The sequence below is a fragment of the Silurus aristotelis genome, assembly GCF_946808225.1.
Source record: "Silurus aristotelis genome assembly, chromosome: 7".
NCBI lineage: Eukaryota > Metazoa > Chordata > Actinopteri > Siluriformes > Siluridae > Silurus > Silurus aristotelis.
Window position 1 is genome coordinate 8,528,981 of NC_139580.1, and position 22,385 is coordinate 8,551,365.

At 37.9% G+C, this 22,385-nt stretch overlaps 1 protein-coding gene across 1 annotated transcript in view; it reads right to left on the reverse strand.

The window, feature by feature from the left end:
- gfra3 (GDNF family receptor alpha 3) overlaps positions 1-22,385 on the reverse strand; it is a 49,408-nt gene that overhangs the window by 14,712 nt on the left and 12,311 nt on the right. The window contains exons 2-4 of the mRNA XM_083547126.1: positions 6,259-6,543; positions 4,649-4,741; positions 2,086-2,434 (exon numbers count right to left, since the gene is read on the reverse strand). Of these exons, the coding sequence (XP_083403252.1) occupies positions 2,086-2,434; positions 4,649-4,741; positions 6,259-6,543 (727 nt within the window). The remainder of the gene's footprint in view (positions 1-2,085; positions 2,435-4,648; positions 4,742-6,258; positions 6,544-22,385) is intronic.

A 22,385-nucleotide genomic window follows, 5' to 3' on the forward strand; every position in this document is an offset into this window, starting at 1 on the left:
GATTTCCGACCACAGCTTGACATCACTCTGAGCCGTGCGGCCACTAAACTCCATGCCTACCACTATTACTGCTTCTGGCTCCATGTCCTGGCATTTGATTCTTCCTCATGTTCTCGGAATGGATAGTTTAGCCATACAGAATAATATGTTTGTGTCTTGTTGAATGCATTGGCCCAAAAATGAATGGAGAAAACTTCACCGGAAAAAAAAATCAACAAGCATTCTAAGAGTGAGAATAGGCTTTTTCAGCCATCTGCACTGTACAAAAAACGGAAAAGGGACTCAATTTTTAGACCGAAAGGGCAGAGAAGGGGGGGCAGCAATGAGGACAATAACATGGAAAAAAAAAAAAAAGAAACATGAAGTCTAATAGAAAATAGAAGATAAGTGTTTGACAGTGTGTGTGTGTGTGTGTGTGTGTGTGTGTGTGTGTGTGTGTGTGTGTGTGTGTGTGTGTGTGTGTAGGTGTAGGTGTATGTACATTTCTGTGTGGGTTTATTAGTTCATTAATGGATTTAGTGGTAAACACCAGGGTATTTATTGACTGCTATAATTATGTGCCAGATCATTTATAAGAATGCAATCATTTAAAAACAAGCAACATGATGGTATAACTGCTGCCTCAAAGCTCTAGGGTTTGTTCCTGCACTATTGTGGCATCAATTTCTTGCACAAATTACAACATTGTACCTAGCAGTTGTGGTCAATTTTCAAATAATACCTTTTGTCTTTAACCTTACATTTGCACCTTATACTGTATTATTTGTAATATATTGCAGCTTTGCAATCCTATAATATGTTTATTGCATATACATATGTATATTGATATATATTAGATTTATTTATTTATATACATTGCTATTTGCATTGCGGTTAGGTGCTAACTGCATTTTATTGGCATTGTACTTTCTATCTATGCACAATGACAGTAAAGTTTCATCTAATGTAATCTAATCTAATATATTGACACATTCAAAGTGAATGATTTATATATATATATATATATGATGCGGAGGTGGTTAACCGCCTGACACGAAGCGGAGTATGAGAGAAAGCGATATATATATATATATATATATATATATATGTATATATATATATATATATATATATATATATATATATATATATATATATATATATATATATATGTATATATATATATATATATATATATATATATATATATATATATATATATATATATATATATATATATAAGATATAGAGAGATTTTATTTGTGTGTGTGTGTGTGTGTGTGTGTGTGTGTGTGTGTGTGTGTGTGAGAATGACAGGGGCCTGTGCTGCATCTCTGCTAATAATAGTTGATTAATATAAGTGTGCTAGTGCCTGTTTATGTATCTGAGTGCATATAATAAGTGTATATAATCATAACAATTAAAAAGAAGAAAAAAAAGAAAAACAAGAAGAACAAGAACCAGAATCTGACCAAACTGATCAAACTGTATAGACATTAAAGCTTAGATGCTGTTCATTAAGTAAAATGAAAGAGGGGCTAAAACAAAACCTTGTGGGACACCAGTTTATATAGAAGTTACCTGAAATATATGTGCAAATTATTAAATAGTAGAAAAATATGTGAATCACTATGTGTGTGTGTGTGTGTGTGTGTGTGTGTGTGTGTGTGTGTGTGTGTGTGTGTGTGTGTGTGTGTGAGAATGACAGGGGCCTGTGCTGCATCTCTGCTAATAATAGTTGATTAATATAAGTGTGCTAGTGCCTGTTTATGTATCTGAGTGCATATAATAAGTGTATATAATCATAACAATTAAAAAGAAGAAAAAAAAGAAAAACAAGAAGAACAAGAACCAGAATCTGACCAAACTGATCAAACTGTATAGACATTAAAGCTTAGATGCTGTTCATTAAGTAAAATGAAAGAGGGGCTAAAACAAAACCTTGTGGGACACCAGTTTATATAGAAGTTACCTGAAATATATGTGCAAATTATTAAATAGTAGAAAAATATGTGAATCACTATGTGTGTGTGTGTGTGTGTGTGTGTGTGTGTGTGTGTGTGTGTGTGTGTGTGTGTGTGTGTGTGTATGTGTGTATACACCCACCTGCACAGATCATCACGGAGGCAGTAGCTCTCCAGGTGCAGGCAGTTGGGTTGTCCATCTTTCTCCTCATAGGAACAGGAAGGGACGATGGTCTTCCTCCTTCTCTCTCCACATAAAGGCTCGGTGCAGAAACAAAATAGCACACCAAAACTGTACTCTTCAGGTACACGTTCCAGAAACCTGCGCAGCGCCCGGTGGCACTTCTGTCTGTTGCAGCGATCCGAGCCTGTTGCACGCTTGGTGCAAGCCAGCACGTACTCCGCACGCAGTGCACCACACTTCTCGAACAGACCGCAATCCTGAGCTGCCTTTAAACACTGGTTCTGTCCATCTACTGGAAACGAGGACACTGAGGTAGAGAGCAAAAAAAGAAGGTGTGAGGCGAGGTGTGAATTAGACCGCGATAGAGTCAGTGGGGTGACAGACTGGGTGCCAGACACCTTTTCGGTCCAGTGGCGAAGAACATGGAGACCTGAGAATGATGGAATAGACCACTTTTGCTTTTGGCCTTTAGGGTGTTTTATAAGACAAATGGAAATCAGATACCACCGTTCATTGTTTCATGTTCATTAAGCGAATGGTAGAGTTACCATTTTATTAGGCCCACCAATTTTGTGCCTACACTTTATCACGGCTGCTCGGAAATAAACCTTGAGGCCGGTTTTAACCACGCAACTGCAAGCCAAATACAAATTCCATTCTTTGACAGGAGAAAACTTTCGGCTGTTGACAATCATAATGTGCATGGCCAGCGAGTGGACTGACTAACATAATAGCTAGCTGACAGAAATCGTTTTATACTTGTGCGCTGTTACTTGCATCATCTTCTCAGGTCGTGACGGCTCGCCGCAATTCTCTCTGAGGCTTTTCACTGTAAGAAATCTCAGCAGGGTCCCATCAGATATGAAGTAGGTAAGCCTATTTAAAGACTTATGCAGAAAGTTCTACTGTATTTTCCGTTATGTTTCACACATTTCACCAGGAGAATTTAGGGGTTGGATTTGGAGAACCCACTCAAACCATCATATCCTGCCAGGGGCCACCATAACTAGTTATACACTTCCACAGCCAGACAGTAGTCATAAATAAAGCAAAGTTTTGGCGAGTATAATGACACGCCTAGCAGAACTTGACCATCTCAACATCATAGCCCATTGCCTGAAATCACCTGTGTGCTGAGCAACATGGTATTACTTAATCGCCATAATTATGTACCATATCATTTTAAAGAAGATTAGTATTGAAAAGAATTGAGAAAAACCTGCTACCTCACAGCTCTAGGGCTTGATCCTGAACTCTATTTCTGTCTTTGTCTAGGTATGAATGATGGCACCATGTCAATGCAGCTGATTACAGCAGCTCTTGTCTCCAGAGGTGTTTTTTTTTCTTTCCAATATCGCCTATATATTAGATTTTCACACTTAAATATCTTTCACTTTCCACTTCACATCTTTTTCTTACTCCTAACTTTCAGAATGTTTATGAAATTAATTTCAGTTCAATTCATTTTTATATGTATAGCGCTTTTAACAATGATCATTGTTCATTAGTTTGTCCCTAATGAAAGGGCCAGTGGCGACTATGGCTCCCTGAGATAAAACCTCGAAAGAAACCAGACCTAAAAGTTAACCCAACTTCATCTTGGTGGCACCGAATGTCTATTAATTTCCCTCAAGTCACTCTGGGATGTGTAAAGTGAGTTTTCAGTTTCCTCCCAGCTTTCAAAAACATGATGGTAGGTGTATTGGCTATGCTAAATTGTCCCTGGGTGTGAAATACTATATCCATTTCTATATATTTGTCTGTGTAATGATTTGCAATTGACTTTAGGTGTTGCAAGGAATAAATTAATTCACGAAGAAACAAAAATACAAAACAGTCAGCTTATACTTTATGTATATGTTAGGGATAATCTATAGCTAGGGGTTACATGATTGAAATGCATAATGTAGAGGTGAAAAACCACCATCTCTGATTCCAGAATTTAGTGATTCCTGAATTACTGGGTGTGAGGCTGGAACACATCATGAACAGGACTCCATACCATTGCAGTACCCGCATCTATACCATACCTATAGACAATTTATTTTAGCCAATCCACTGGTGTGTTTTTTGGGAGGTGAGAGGTCATCTGCAAACACACAGAGACCCAGAGAGAGCATTTGAAATGTCATACAAACATTCAAGCTTAGGATCCAACCAGGAATTATGGAACTATAGAGCAGTAAAGCAACCTGCTGTGTCACCATGCTGCTTTTAGTGTGTTAGCTAAACATAAATAGCTAGCTGCTAAGAAAGAACAGTGATAATGGTTATGCTTTGTCTTCCTTCCCAAGACCTTCCACCTGCAACACTCACACAGGTGCAACTACCGTGTCAGTGCCACCATTAAGAATAGTCCATCATTCAAGTAATATGTGGCCAGAGGTGATGTCAGTGATGGACGAAGTCAAAATCTGACACATTGCTCATAGCAATAGACAGGCCTCCTGTCAGTAATTGTAGACCTCCAAAGTGCACTTATAAGGTTGCTATAACACAAAGTGTTGAAAATGTCAAGTACCTGCCACAATCGAAGCCAGCTTTGTAACTTCGCTATTTCTCACAAGCTCCAGTTCGATGTCCTCATATGGGGACGTCCCAATGTCATCGTACCCTGGAACAGACACACGCTCAGTCTTATCAGTGCAGATATACACACACTCCCCGCCAAACAAGTGGGGGAATATTCCAGCGTAATTAAGCCTGCAGAAGCGCACCATTACCTTATTGTTACAGCTAATTTAAAGAGCTGCTGCATTTAATCAAATTACAGGGATTATATGATGGCTCTATGATGATGTATAACACATAATATAAATAATATTGCCTAGTTATCATCTAGACTTAGAAAACTCCTAGAGGGAAAAGTATTTGTGTGTGGAGGAGGTTATTCGCTTGGGTTGTTTGCATTAGTGAGAATGTGCGATGAGCTAAAATCAGGCGGGCGAGTACGTGTATGACGTGCTTTCCGACATCGCATATTATAATGCATCGTTTTTCTTATCACGATCTCGCATGCAGCAAAAGCACAATGCAAATGAGTGTTTTTGGCACAACGTGCGTATCACGCCGCAATCACGCAGCTGCAAGCCCCGGCCCGAGATACGATTTGCAATTTGAAACGCAGGGCTGAACACTTGACATTTCCATTTGACAGTGGCTGAAAAGCGCTCGTTTCACAGGACTGCTCATCTCTCCTCTGACAAACTCTATCCTGACTCTCCACACGCTCATATTACCACTCAAACACTAGCATATTATTATGCTTTAAATCATTTTAGTCATGCCTGGTACATAGCTTAATATTTGCTATTTTTTATAGATCTAATAAATTATTTATTTCCACAGCATTCTTTCATTTTGCATCCAAGATCAACAAGGAAAATTATTGATACTGAAACCAGGGATGTTATTTATTAAACCAATATTTGATATCCATATCATCATTTTTTAAAGTGTTATAAATTTTATTCAATTAAATTTAATTTAATTTGTATAGCACATTCTAATTTTAATAGTGGACATTGTCACATAGCAGTTTTACACAAAAAAAATGGAATTCATACATGTATCTCTATAAGTTTATATCTAATAAGTGAGCCAGAGGTGACTATGTTAATAGAGAAACTCCCTGAGATGATATAAAGAAGAAACCTTGAGAGAAACCAAACTCCTCCTCCCGGTGACACTGAATACTCATTCATTATAGTTTCATCATGGGAATGCAAACTGCACCTAAACTAAATGGAATAATATGAGATAATAGAGCTAAAGTATGAAGAAGCCAGAGACCTTGTGCTGGAGTAATAGATGACTTCTATTCTGCACCAGACTCCCTACCGAAGAGCTTTTTTGGTTTTGGAGCTGATTTTAGTGGATGTGAGGATGGAAAATATGCCACTAATAGGAAATTTTCCAGACATTTCCAGTATAACTTTAGTTCTTAACTTCCTAAGTTTACTTGTATAACATATTATATGATATCGTCATATCACTCAGCCTTAGATATTCAAGAACACTGAATTTCCACTCATAAACAAACATACTCAATGAAGCATTCATGCACATATTTCCTCCCACGCACACAGGAACATACATGTTCATGTAATGAAGCCCACACAGTTTCCTCACCCTGTGGGAAGCGCACGGTCCAGTACACTCGGAGACAGAAAGCCTCTTTGCGTGATCTGCGCTGGCATTTGCACTCCTGCAGGGGCCGATAATGCAGCAGGGCATTCTGGGCATCGGCGCAGGCCTGGCGGGCTTCAGGACCCAGCGGTGCCACCGCTTCATCGTCCACGCAGCAGTCAAGCTGTCTGTAGAGTTTTTCACACTCGGGTTGGACCAGACACTCCTGCACAGCCGTCACACAGTCCAGTGTGCCTGGGAACCGGGGCACCACTGAGGACCACGAGCCTGAGAAACGAAATCATAGGACATTCAATTGCAGAAATCAGAGCATAATATGTGCTTCAAGCACACTGTGGATGAGCTATCATTCCAAATTTTTTATGCTAGCTTGAAGTGGATGGAACTATGAAAGCACACCGACTCCCTTCCTTTCATAGGGTACCATTTAGTTTATTCTATTTTATATTCCTCTTGATTACTTGGACATTTGAACTGCTTCATTTTAAGTCATTAATATAAAATAAAACTGTGTGCAATTAAAATTAAGCTATTTAGCACAACACAATCAATACTGTATATTGCACTATATATAAGAATTGAAACTACACACCTGCATCACACACTCCTTGCAAACGAATTTCTTTGTTTGTACACAGCTTAATAAATTAGACTAAAGTGCTCCAGCCCCATATATATCCTACAAAATATAGGCAGAAGTATTAGGGCACTGTCCCAGTGATTTGTGGTTCTTCTTCAAACTGCTTCCATAAAACTGGGGGAACTCACTTCTATAGAATATCTTTGGATGGGGAAGCATTCGATTTTTTCTTCACAAACACAAACTTGTTCCAGCATGGCAATGCACCTGTGCACAAAGATATGCTTTACATGAGATTAAATAGAAGATCTTGAGTGGCCTGCTATAGTGACCTCAACCCTACTGAACATCTTTGGGATGAATTTGAACTGACTGCACCCCAGTCCTCCTCACCTTACCTACATCAGTACCCAAGTGCCACACCACTGTGGCTGAATAAGCTCACTACAAAATCTAGTGGGAAATCTTCCCAGAAGAATGGCGGTTATTATAACAGCAAATTGTGGAATAGGATGTTTATAAAGCACATTTTATGGTTAAGTGTCCACAAATCACAATCTCGACAATGAGTATAATATCTTCAGTTGTAATTTGTATTTCATGAAACTCCATCGCATTCTCATTACTACTACAAATGTTAAACCACATTTCTGAGAAGTCTGATTATATACATATTGGCCATTATTTATAAATGCCCTTAAGTTGAGATTTAATTAAAAGTGTGAAACAGAAAAAGAACCAAGTACATGTTGCCTTTAGACTACTACTATTATGACAGTTTTACATTTCTGGTTCTAAATTTGCAGACGAAATGGCAGAATAACGATCATTTATTGAATTGTATACAGATAAATCCATAGTTTGGAATATTCACAGAGGTTTTTGGCATTCCTAAAATGTTTAAAACCCACATATGCCCCTAAGTGTAAGTAAAATGTTTCATGTAATAATTAGGCAACAATGAGACAATGATTGCTGTGAAGGGTGAGGCTATATACCGGTGCTAATTAGTAGTGAATTGGAAATTGGTGTGTGTGTGTGTGTGTGTGTGTGTGTGTGTGTGTGTGTGTGTGTGTGTGTGTTAGTGTGCGTGCATGCGTGCGTGCGTGCGTGTGATTAGTTTCATGTAATCAAGACTAGGAAATGCAGTGGCTGTCTCTGTCCAAAATCCTAAAAATATGAAAACATACTAAAATAAAACTCCACGTGATAAGATTTTTAATAATATAATTTGCATATATTACTAATATAGACATATATAAGGACAATGCTGGCTAATGTTAATTAGGTTATTCATTACCAGTTATTATTATAATGCTTTTTTGTGAAATCTAGTCATTTAATATTGAGTACAAATAATAATAGTTTATATACATCAGCCGTAAGCAAATGGCTCAGCTGAGGGGCGATTTAGAGCAGGCTATGAAGGATAGGATATTTAGAGACCGGTGTGATGTTGATTTTTTTTCTGAGAATGAAAGCTGGCTTATAAATCGGTTCTGTTTGCTATGCCATCTTCTTTAAATGGCGTGCAACACTTTACAGGCAGCGCTAATTCGACCGACCTATGCATGTCCAAGCTTCATCTGTGCGTGAGTTTCTCGTTATCGGTTCGTTTCAAACACAGATAAATGGCATGATTTTCGAGCGTGTCGGCACGAGAGACTTAATTCGTTTAAAACCAGCAGTTTCTCCGTGTGATGCTTGGTGTCCACAATCACCAGGCTACAGTTACATATTTCTGTTCGCCATTTGCCTGTCAAACCATTTTCCTTTCACCTCACTTAGTTCACATCTAATTGACCCTTTCTGTAATTCGTCTCTAGCTTTTGGCCTTCTTGAGTGCCGCTCCACTGCTAATATATATATATATATATATATATATATATATATATATATATATATATATATATATATATATATATATATATATATAATGATGTAGACGTGAGGGAAAATAACTTTCCCTCCTGCCTCTGAGACATTCCTTTTTCATTTGTCCTCATTTAGTTTTCCTAGCTCGCTCAGTAAATGTATCTGCAGCGTGCTTTTCACTTTACATTCGATTGCGAGCTCAATTTAATTCGATTTTATTTGTATAGAGTTTTTAACAGCACGCATCACAAAGCGGCTTTGACAGAAACTTGTAAATTCTGGATAAAAAATTTTAATTTATCATTTACAATAATGATAGAGGCAACAGTGTCAAGAAAATACCTCCCTGAGATAAAATTAGGAAGAAAATTTGGGAGGAACTACACGCAAAAGGAAAGTGAAATTATAAATCAAATGCCTTCTATAACTCTATACTACACAAACAGGAAGTGCTGACTGGGATAACAGGAACTTATTAGTTCCCTTTAAGGAACTCCAGCTGCGTCAATGTTTTGAGGAATGCTTCCGCATTTCCACGCTCTGAATCACGTGTGTAATCTGTCCAACTGAAAGATGCGATCGGGGTGAGGTCACAACCAGAAAGCATTAAAATCATATATAGATTAAAGCAGCTTTAATCACCGCATTAACTGTGTAAAGTTAAAAAAAAAAAACGTTCTTTGTTAAAAGCGCTATACAAATAAAAATTAAATTGAGTTGAATATATAAGAGCATGCTCGGTTGGCTCGCGCTCCGCTTATGAGTCCTCTAGTCTCCCCACATATTTCAGGGTCAGAGCTCACTTCACCCAGACTGTAGCAGCCTCTAAGGCCTTGTCCTCTGGGGTATCTCTCCAAGACATTTGCAACGTTGCAGACCCTCGTCAGGTCCTACAGCCTTGACCATAGTTCCATTACTGGCCCCTATGTCTTTCGCCCTAGCTGTGCCCAACCACACAGGAATTGGTCAATCTGGCGATATTGGACACTCCTTTGGTTCCCAAAGTGTTGACGCAGCTCAAGTTCCTGAAAGGGACTGTCTCTAGGTTACATTGGTAACCCTGGTTCAGTGAGGGAATAAGATGCTGCATCTCCAGGCCACACTCCCTGCATCCCTGCGTGCGCTTTCTTCACTTTCGAAGCTAACGCCGTCTCCACGGCATGTGCTTTTATAACTTCCTGGTTGTGGCTTCACGCCGACGGTGACATTGCATCTTTCTATTGGAAAGATTTCACACGTGATTTAGAGCATGGAAACGCGGAAGCGTTCCCCAAAGCATTAATGCAGCGTCTCGTTCCATCAGGGAACCAGGGTTACATACGTAACCTAGAGAGGCTTATTAGCAACTTACGATGCTGAGCACCAAACTGTTACATGATGAAAATTGAAGTGCAAACTGTTCTTAGCAAGTGCAGTCTATAAAGCTAGCTAAGGATGGATATCCATCCAAAAAAAAAATCCAAAAGAGTTGCAAGATTTATTTTGTTCGCTTACTTAAAAAAAACACTAACACACACCTTTACTAACAAACGAATTAATGAGAATATAAAGGGTCATGAGTTGACATTGGCAGTGTTTAAACACAACCAAATAGTGCCACTGTGACTGAAGACAAATGATGGCAGAGAGAAATAAATTTATTAATACAGTTTATTATATTGCTCTAGCACCTAATTCGATCCTACATCTCAACTACACGAATAATGATTCAGCTGATAATATGTAAAATGTATTTGATGAAACTCCAACACACATACGATTACTACAAACAAAAAACCACAATGGCATTTACTGTGTTTAAACCCGTAAAGCGCCGTGTTTACTGGCAAAATCAAATCGTTAGACTGAAAAAAGATAAATGATAACTGAGAGAACTGAATGGCATTCGTCTAAAACCTAGCAAAATGAGGATGATAAACAGAATAGACTCAAACGCCACAAATGCTGCAAACATGGTAAAGGCAATGTTAAAAACATAATCAAAACCTGGTCAAAATCTCTCTGAGGCATGTTTTAGTTCAACCCCGAATTATAGACAAATAATTTTTCTCTTAACAGAAATCACTGTGATAATTACAATAATCAAACCGTAGCATGGTTGAATGCCCGAATCAAAAGCTGTTGATAATAACAGATCGGAATAAATTTTATGACTGTAGAGACATAAGAGACTGTAGACATTTTATTTTAATGCACTTGTTTTTAGAACAGTTCATTACCATGTACTTGTAAATAAAGCAATGATTTTGAACTAATATTTAAACAATTTTATTTAAAGTAATGGTGTAAAGTTTGCAAAATTTTAGTATTTGCCATTTATGAAAGGGTTTTCGCAGGTAACAGGCTAATCAGCATCTCAGAAAAGACAAAGTCTCTAGGTTATGTATGTAACCCTAGTTCCCTGAGGGAACGAGACGCTGTGTCGAAACACTTTGGGAACGTGCCCGAGTGTTCACGGTCTGAAATAAAGTGTGTAATCAGTCAAAAATTGGACGCTGGCCGTCACCAGCGGGGTGACGTCACGACCACAATGTATAAAACGCATTTCGAGTGAAGGCAGTGGCAGCTTCTGTTAGGGATGCTGGAGGTGTGGCATAGAGACGCAGCGTCTTGTACGCAGCGTCTACATATGTAACTAGGGTTACATATGTAGCCTAGAGATGTTTCCTTTCAGGAACTCGAGCTGCGTCGAAACGCTTTGGGAACGAGTGTCCAATCACGCCAGATTGACCAGTCCCTGCCTAGTGTGTGTCTGTTAAACACAGCTAAAGGAGTACTGAGGGGCCAGGAGTGGCACTGCGGTCTAGGTTATAGAACCGCACGAAGGTCAGCGGGGTGGACCAACCCGCAGCGTTACATATGTCTTGGAGGGGAATTCCAGAGGACCAAGATTTTGAGGCAGCCACACTCCAGGTGGAGTGAGCTCTGACCCCAGAGGGAGCAGGGAGACCAGAGGACTCATAAGAAGATGTAATAGCATTAGGCCTCTCTTGTGCGGGCCGTAGAAGACGAGCAGCTGATTGGTCTTTCTCCAAAGACCCCTCCTTTGGACCTGGGTGTCCAGTGGGCACCTTGGGGATATAACCCGTACAGGAGTACAGGAAGGCACTAGACATACCTAGGATAAACTCCCTAGAATGGCGGACGCGTAGACTTTTAGGGTGGACGGAGCCAACTCATTGGTGAACTGTCCCTGGAGAAAATCCAGCATTGAACCAACTGGGTAGTGGACTGAATTCAGCTGGTGGTGCTCACACCACGAGCAGAACAGATGCCACCTTGCTGCATACAAACTACTCATTGAGGGAGCTCTGGAGTGGAAAATGACCTCGGGTGTCCTAATTGAAAACCTCGGAGCTGTGCCCTCTCAGGGACCACAGCCACAGCCTCCACAGCTCCAGACGGGGGTGAAATATGGCACCCCCGAGCTGGGAAAGGAGACCCCATCTCAGAGGAATCTCCCATGGAGGGTGCTCGAGAAGAGCTACCAGGTCCGCGAATCATGGTTTGCCTGGCCACCTTGAAGCTACAAGGAAAAGACGGACTCAATACTGGCAAACTCTCTCCAGAACTCCTGAAGCAGCGCAACGGGGGGAAGGCGTACAGACGCAGCCTCGGCCATGCCTGAGCCATTGTGTCCAGCCCCAGTGGGGCTGGAGGAGTAAGAGAGAACCAGATGAGACAATGCAAACAGATCCACCTGGGCTCTTCTGAAATATCTGCCAAACCTGCTCCATGTCACCCAGGTTGACTTGCTTTCCTTTTATTCTTCTTCTAATAAGAGAGTCTATGACAGCCAATACATTTACAAGCGGCGACTTACAATTCATTGAGCAGTTGAGGGTTAGGGGCCTTGCTTAAGGGCCCAGCAGTGGCAGCTTCATGGTGCAGGGATTTAAATTCAAATCAGCATCTTAACCGCTGAGGTCCTTGTTCCCATAGCCTTCTTGTTAAATTAATAATTTTTTAAGTATCTCAGGAACGTTCTGACTAAATTCAAGTGCATTCTACACTCTGGCACAACTGTTGCATCATTTAAAAGCCATGTTTGGATTCCCTAGATCAAAACACATTTGTTGCACCTTATGACATAAATTTTCACCTGTTTTTTTGGGGGGGATTTTGACCAAAGAAAATTTGGTAGGTCTCATCTTCAGAGTAAGCTAAAAAAATAATTATAAAAAAGACTTTATGACATAATAAATGCTCTCCTATGATTACTTAGGAAACCCAGTCTGGGTGCTTGGGCCCCATAATAGCTTCAGTATTATTAAAATAATTAGCAGTAAGTAGTATTAGTATTATGTTAGCAGTTGCCTTGGCATTTACTTTCTACTTCCTTGTCTTGTACAATGGGAAATGTAATAACCTTTAACAGCTGTAAAAAACTGAACAACCAGCATCCTCAGTGAACATGTTTTCAGTATAGGGCAACATGTTGCAATTCTTGTCTGTGTTAATAATTATTGAAAATGTTTTGTGTGTGTGTGTGTGTGTGTGTGTGTGTGTGTGTGTGTGTGTGTGTGTGTGTGTGTGTGTGTGTGTGTGTGTGTGTGCTTTGTCCTGATTGAACATGTACAGAGCTGGACTCCTACATTTCAACAAACACTTATCAGCGAGCAAGAGCAGATGGGGTTCATAGTGGATTAGCACAGCTTTTAGGGTCAAGGGTTGAACCGCCACGGGTTCAAAAGTTAAAGTAGACGAATCGTTGTAGCAAACAAAGACGTGATGAACTCTGTCTGTCAGAGGGATGTGAGAAGGTGCAGTGTGCTTCTTGTTCAAAGCTGGGAATATGATTTAGAAGTTCCTCTATGGTCCTTCGTGGTCAAATTCCTTTCACCAGAAATGTTAACTTTGAATGTCGAATGTTGTTATAGCAGCATGTATTTACGGTGGGAAACCATTTGAGCGTCAAGAAAAAGACATTGATCTGCAAAATTTAGAAAAACAAAGTAAGGGTCATAGAAGGGTCTAATCATGAAGGGTCGCAGTAGGGTCGTGTGTACGGCTGCCATCACCTCGTCTCTTCTGAGCTCTATTATTTCATAATTGTTACAAAAAAAGTGGGGGAATAACTTTATGGTCATTTCCTCTTCCTCTGGCATGAACCCCACTCCTGTGTGTGCAATAACATACCCCTTTCTCTCCCTCTGTTTTTTATCCTTTCTCTTCACTTTTTCCTTCTCTCAATCTACCATCTATCTTTCTTGCTCCTCTATTTCTATTTCAGTCTCTCTGCCCTTCAATTCTCTCTTCCTCTGTTTCATTCTCTCTATCCTCTATACATCTCCATTTCAGTTTCATTCTCTCAATCCTGTGTCTCTCTCATTCTTTTCAGTTTCTCTCTTTCATCCTAACTATCCTCCTACCTTTTGTCCATTTCATTCATTCCTTCATAACCCTCCTTTTTTTCCACCTTTCTATTCCTCTGTTTTATTTTCATAATCTTCCATATCACTTGTTCTTCCTCCTCTCTGTTTTATTTTCTCTTTCCCAGTTTCTTTCATTCTCTCTCCTCCATCTCTCTGTTTCATTTGCTCAGTCTTCCAAATCTCATTCTTCCTTCTCGTTTTCTTTCTATCCTCCACTCCTTTTATTCTATCTCTGCTTTATACTTTCTGTCCCCTATGTCTCTTTATAATCTTTAACCCTCTCTTGCTCCATTTCATTCTCTCAAGCTTTCATGTCTCTCACTTTTTCTCCCCTTTCTCTCTTTCCTTCATTATATCCTCTATCCATCTCCCTGTTTTTCTCTATTTTTCATTTCTCCTATTGTCTCTTGTTTTCATGCATGTCTCTTTCTATTTTCCTTTGATTCTCTCTCTTTTCTCTGTCTTTCTCTTTTCCCCCTCTCTCTTTGGCGTTAACCCTCTCTTTCTCTTTCTCTCTTTTCATGCCAAATTGTAAATACATACAGTTTGAAAAAGTAAATGTGTAAATTATGAATTTCGACTTCAGAAAGAAAAAAACAACACACGTCTAATCACTTTTTCTACTAACAACACCACACATCTAATCACATCTACTAAAAATACGACACATCTAATCACATATTCTACTTAAAATATTTCTAATCACTTCTTATTCTAACACTACCACACATTTAATCACATCTAATAAAAAGACTATACATCTAATCACATCTACTAAAAACATGACACGTCTAATCACATATTTCACTAACACCACTGCACTTCTAATCAAATATTCTACTAAAAACACCACACTTCTAATAATATATTTTACTAACACCACCACACATCTAATCACATCTACTTAAAATATGACATGTCTAATCACATATTCTACTTAAAATATATGTCTAATCACATCTACTAAAAACATGACATGCCTAATCAAATATTCTACTAACACAATCCTTCGAATCACATAATCTACTAACACCACAAATCTAATCACTTCTTCTAATATAAACACTATATGTCACTATATCACTTTTTCTACCAACACCACGAATGACATCTACGTCTAATCATGCCTTCTGCTAAATATACCACGTCTAATCACTTTTACGAAATTCACCACACATCTAATCATAACTTCTACTAAATATACCACACATCTGATTATACCTTCTACTAAATATACCACACATCTAATCATAACTTCTATTAAATATACCACACATCTAATCATAACTTCTGCTAAATAGAAGCAGTTCACGTCTAATCACGTTTAATCATGACCTACTAAATACACCACACATTTAATTACTACTACTGAATACACCAAACATCTAATCATAACTTCTGCTAAATATACCACACATCTGATTATACCTTCTACTAAATACACCACACATCTAATTACTTCTAATAAATGCAACACACATCACCGGTAACGCGTTATTTTTTACAGTAACTAATACTGTAACGCGTTACTGTTAAAAATAAAGTAACTTTGTTACCGTTACCGTATGGTGCGTTACCCGTTACTTTTATAAATGAATTAATTTCGGCTAAAGTGTAGACTACAGCCTAACTTGCTTACAGCAGCGTCGCACTGTAGGATTGGTGGATGAACCACTGTAAACGGGAAGAAGACGCATTGTAGAATTGGTGGATGAACCACTGTAAACAGGAAGAAGACGCACTATGGCCGTGTCTCCGTTTATTCAGGTCTGTGCGGCAGTAATGGCGAGTCGAGGCGAGAGCAAGACGAGTTTCTCGAAGTGGAAATATGCTCATTATTTCACTTTAGTTGAGTATAAAGACAAAATTCTGTTCTACATTGTTGATAGTTTTCATACTTCAGCTGTGAAAGGAACATTTTTAAGAGCTCAACACAACAGCAGAAGCCACTTTAGTTTTTGATTGTGAATATATTATTCAGCTTGTTTTGTTATTTATTTTAGAAATCCTTGTGATATAGTCAGTTTGTGCTGCTCTGACTTTAATAAAATAGTGTTTAAAAATGACTTTGTGTTTAAGTCAGTTTTGTGTTTGTAGACCATAACGCATAAAAGGGCATTAATGGGAACATTAAAGAAGGTTCTTAAAAAAAGTAACTAAAAAGTTACTTTTAACAGTAACGCATTACTTTTTGGTGTAAGTAATCAACAAAGTAACTGTTACTTTTTGAATGAAGTAACAAGTAACTGTAACTAGTTACTATTTTTCAGTAACGAGCACAACACTGCATCTAATCATAACTTCTGCTAAATACAACTTCTGCTTAATACACCACATGTCTAATCATAACTTCTGCTAAATACACAACACGTCTAATCATAACTTCTACTAAATACACAACACGTCTAATCATAACTTCTACTAAACACACCACACGTCTAATCATAACTTCTGCTAAATACACAACACGTCTAATCATAACTTCTGCTAAATACACAACACGTCTAATCATAACTTCTGCTAAATACACAACACGTCTAATCATAACTTCTGCTAAATACACCACACGTCTAATCATAACTTCTACTAAACACACCACACGTCTAATCATAACTTCTGCTAAATACACCACACATCTAATCATAACTTCTGCTAAAAAAATACACCACACGTCTAATCATAACTTCTGCTAAATACACCACACATCTAATCATAACTTCTGCTAAAAAAATACACCACACGTCTAATCATAACTTCTGCTAAATACACCACACATCGAATCATAACTTCTGCTAAACACACCACACATCTAATCATAACTTCTGCTAAACACACCACACATCAAATCATAACTTCTGCTAAACACACCACATATCTAATCATAACTTCTGCTTAATACACCACACATCTAATCATAACTTCTGCTAAAAAATACACCACAAGTCTAATCATAACTTCTGCTAAATACACCACACATCTAATCATAACACATCTAATCATAACTTCTGCTAAATACACCACACATCTAATCATAACTTCTGCTAAATACACCACACATCTAATCATAACTTCTGCTAAATACACCACACCTCTAATAACTTCTACCAAATACACCACACATCTAATAACTTTTACTAAATACCACCATATGTCTAATAATAACTTTAGCTAAATATTACACACGTCTAATCAATTCTTCTAAATACATCAAACATCCAATCAATTCTCCTAAATACACCACACATCCCATCACTTCTTCTAAATTAACAATACGTTTAATTACTTCTACTAAACTTACTATACATCTAATCACTTCTACTAACTACACAAGTCTAATCACTTCTTCTAAATACACCATACATCTAATTACTTGTACTAAATACACCACACATCTAATCACTTTTACTAAATACACCACACTTCTACTTAAAAAACACACCTTTAATCACTACTACTTAATACACCAAAAGTCTAATCATGATTTTTACTAAAACCACCACATCTAATCATGACTTATGCTAAATGCACCGCAACTTTAAGCACTTACCTCTAATCACTTTTTCTAAATACCCTCATGTCTAATCACTTTTACTACATACACCAGAGGTCTAATCATGACTTCTAATAAAACAACACACTTCTAATCAGGAACCATAACAGAAACACCACATTTTTAACCTATTATAGTTTAGGATAGTGAGCAGTTTTTATTTAGCCATTAGCCATGTGGATTCTTCACATTGGATTTTTTACAAAGTGATAAACAACACAGTCAAAGTAAATGATTTACTACACTAATATAGGTATTGTTGGGAAATTAAAGATAAACAATAAACAATACACAAAGCCACAACACAGCACTGATCTGAATGATGATGAAACACTAAAAGGCACACCGCGAACAGAAAGCGCCACAAACCCGCAACATATGCCATTGCTGTAAGGAGAAAACTAGAGAAAAGTCAAAAAGAAAGAGTAGGAGTGAGAGGATAGAGAGAGGGATAAAAATAAGAAAGTAAAGTGTGTGTGTATGTGTGTGTGTGGGGGGGGGTGGATAAACACGAATGACAGACAGCGGAAGCAGCAAGCAAGGAAACGGTCTCAGTATGGAGGCCGATTGCAATCAGACACATGCTGGCCTAGGTATTATGGTGTGTGTGTGTGTGTGTGTGTGTGTGTGTGTGTGTGTGTGTGTGTGTGTGTGTGTGTGTGTGTGTGTGTGTGTGTGTGTGTGTGTGGGTGGGTGTGTGTGTGTGTGTGCATGTGTGTCTACTGAAAAAACATAGACACTTACACACAGACAAATTGACGAACTTGATTTTTGCTCAACCACACACACACACACACACACACACACACACACACACACACACACACAGACACACAGACACACAAGCGCAGAGGAGGAGACGGAAACAACAACCGCTATTATGAAGAATTGCACAGCAATAAAGAAAAGTAATGGAAGGGGTTTGTGTGCAGACCGGCATGCATGTGTGTGTGTGTGTGTGTGTGTGTGTGTGGGTGTGTGGGTGTGTATACAGATCCCACAGTGTTAACTGATCAATATAGGCAGTCTGACAAGAAAAGAATGTTAATGAGAACTTTAGCAATCATAAAAACTAATCCATGGTCTTCCCTCATCAAATTCTCTCACAAAAGAATAGAGCAAATGGAAGAAATAAAAGTACACAAGAGACGTCCCACCTCGTGAACACGTCCCACCTCGTGAAGATTTTGGACCTATGGATGATCATGGAGAAGTAGATGCCGAGTGTTTAAAGGCCCTGGCATGGAGAAGCTGATGCTGGATCTATGATGATCACAAATTGTTCTGTATTGTTGAAAGATTTATGACCAAACTCTTGATGTCACCCATATGAGGATGGGTTTCCCTTTGAGTCTGGTTCCTCTCAAGGTTTCTTCCTCATATCATCTAAGGGAGTTTTTCCTTGCCACTGTTGCCACGGCTTGCTCATCAGGGACAAACACACCATTCACCTTCACTGTTGTTTTCTGTAAAGCTGCTTTGAGACAATGTCTGTTGTGAAAAGCGCTATACAAATAAACTTGACTTGACTTGACTGAGGGAAAGCAAGGGAAAAACGAAATCGCCATGTCAATCCACATGTTTGTCAAGATTGCCTCAATTTCTTAAAATGGGAATGTCAATCTATTGAGGCTAGTGTGTCATCTAAAAAAAAAAACACTTTCTGGCTGCAGAATTTGAGAAATGGTGGGAAATGATAAAAGGATTTCCATCTCCTACACAAATCCATTACAAGAAACTTAATTGAATTGAGCAACTCAATTAACAGGAATGAAGAAAAAATGTCATTTCATATACATTGCAAGAGAGTCATTGTAATGGACATTCAGTGCCTCCCAAAAGAGGATGGGTTCCTTTTTGAGTTTTTATTAGGGTTTCTTCCTCATGAAGTCTCAGGGAGAGCCACAATCACCACTGGTTTGTTCATTAGGGATAAAATTATAAGGAACAAACTTATATTCACCAAACTATAAAAGTTTGTATATAATTTTATAACCTCTTTATCTGTGTATAACCACTTTGAGACAATGTCCATTGTTAAAAGTGCTCCACAAATAAAAATAAATTGTATTGATTATACATATGCAGCATAACTGAGAGAATATCATTTATTAATATAATAACATAAGCAAACATAATGTTAATAAATGTATTCATACAAAATGAACCTAGTCATATGAAATAAACCTGGCACTCTTGCAAATGTTTCTCTTCCAGGGTTCATTGGATAATTAAGGCTTTTTAGGGTTCTAATGAGAGTTCTACTTAGAACTGTTGCATGGTAACTAGTAGCCTTATGGTTCTTATGGGAATCAAATAACCATTTCGCTCATTAAAACCTTTTTATCTCCACATTTAAAGAAACATTTTTTCAAGGGTTCTAGAAAGATTTAGTAATGTCTTTTTACAAGGATTGATCTTGGACCTTGTATCTGTTTCTGATTTTTTTTTTTAAGTTCTACAAATGTGAAGACAAGGATGATGAAATAGAAATGGATTTAGAGGTGAAAACTTTAACAACACTGTGGAATCTTTAATTCAGGTTAAATTTGATATTAAATGCTGGTGAAATAAGTCACCCAGAATATAAAAAAAAAAGAAAAAAAAAAAAAAGGGGGGGGGGGTAGACACATTGACTTGTTAGAACTTTTTCCCCCAGCTATGAAAGGAAAAGGTTTTTGGAGGGTTCTGAAAAAGATTAATTAGACTAATAATGGCTCTTAGCTGCAAGAGTTCCACAAGGATAAAGATAATAATTTAATTAAATGGGCTTCAGAGGTGGAACCCTCAAAAAACACTCAGGAACCATAAATGCTGGAGAAAAACCTTCCCCAGTGTGACAAACAAACAAAACAAAGGAACTTGTCAGAATGTATTTTCTACAGCAGTGAGAGGGAAAAGGGTTACCAGGGGTTCTTTAAGGTGTAATTGGAAAATGAATGCCTCTACGCTTCCTAAAAGATTTCAACTTGGATTGAATTCATGTCACATTTTATGGGTTTTTACTTACCTCACCCATATATCGAGAAGCTTTAGGCTTCCATGCTTAATTGAAACATTTTATTTTAAGGGGATACATGTCATTAAACTGTAGCTTGAACAATAAAATCTGAAACTCTTTGCTGTAAACAAATCATCTCAGAGTCATTTCAAATGATTCACTGCTAGTATTTTAGTTTTGTGTATATTTATCTGCAATATTACTTTAAAATTTCTCATTCCACTGACATGATTTCTAGAGTCTGAGTGACCCCAAAACCCCATGTAGAGAAGTCCTATTCATTTTATAAATAATCTATTTTCCCCATTCCGTTCTTTTTTCTTCAAACTAATTAAAACCCAATTTACAGAAAATGACGATTGTTTCAACCCACCTTTCTGCCATGAAATTGCGTGTGAACTACAAGGCTGATAAAATCTGTTAATGAGCATAAAACCTTCCAAAACAATACCTATAGAATCTATTCACTCCTTCCCGTTTAGTCGTTCAGTAATGGGGGAAAAAAACAATAAAATAAATAAAAGCTGATGTCTATTACAACATGTGTGTGGCATAATTTCCCTGTATGTGTGCATCCTTGAGTAAATCTATTTACCTGGTCCTGAGGTTGTTTTTTTATTGGTTTGGTTGTTTTTTTTTTGTTTTTTTGCCTAATTTACTTTCTAGATCATTTTCTTTTCTTCCTGTGTCTGTTTAGAGGTTTGTCTACACTCAAAGTGCAATCTGCAGTCCAAACATGTTTAATTAATCCTACAGTCTTTGGTAAACATCCCTGAAGGCCTTTTTACATACTTGATGTTCCTGCTTTCCTTGCGTTTCAGTTTGTGCTGCATATTGTTCCACGCTCGTAATAAAAACAGGGTTATTTACTGGTTCTTCGAGAGTTCAACAGATAATTAAGTCTTCTTAGCTTCTGAAAGAAGGGCTTTCTAAACATGGCCTACAAATAACAGCACATGCACAAGCACAGCTTATTCTAACAAAAAAACTCACATGTCTAATTAAAATTCCTACCAAAAACAACACATGGGTAATTACAACTTCTACTAACAACATCAACAGTACAATCAAATGTTCTGTAAAAAAAAGCACACACCTAATTATTATAAACAGCATACGGTTAATCATGGCTTCCAGTAAAACAGGTCTAAACAAAGTTTAAACAAAATAAATGCAAACATCCAGTAAAAAAACACCAAACATCTAATCACAGCTTCTACTAAAAATACCACGTATAATCAGCGATAAAGTAAAAAAGTAAAAACACCACAGGTCTAATAAATGTTACTTCTAAACACCACCACATCTCATTACAGCTTCTGTTAAATACACTACTGTACATTCGTCCAATCATCTTCTACTAAAAAGACATCTAATCATGGCTTTGGGAATAGCACTTGATGTCTAATCACAGCTTCTAGTAAATTAACCCATGTCTAATCATAAATCTTGCAACAACACCACATGTCTAAGTACAGCCTTTGCTGAAAAGACCACGTCTAATAAATGCTTTAGAAATAACACGACATATCTAATCGCAGCTTCTACTAAAAACACCACGTCTTATCACAGCTTCTACTGAAATGGCCGTGTCATATCATAGGTTTTTACGTTGATGATCACATATCTAATCTGGGCTTTAGCAATAACATTGCATGTCTAATCACAGCATCTACTAAAATACTACATGTCTAATTACAACTTCTATGAAACTACCTCGTGTCTAAT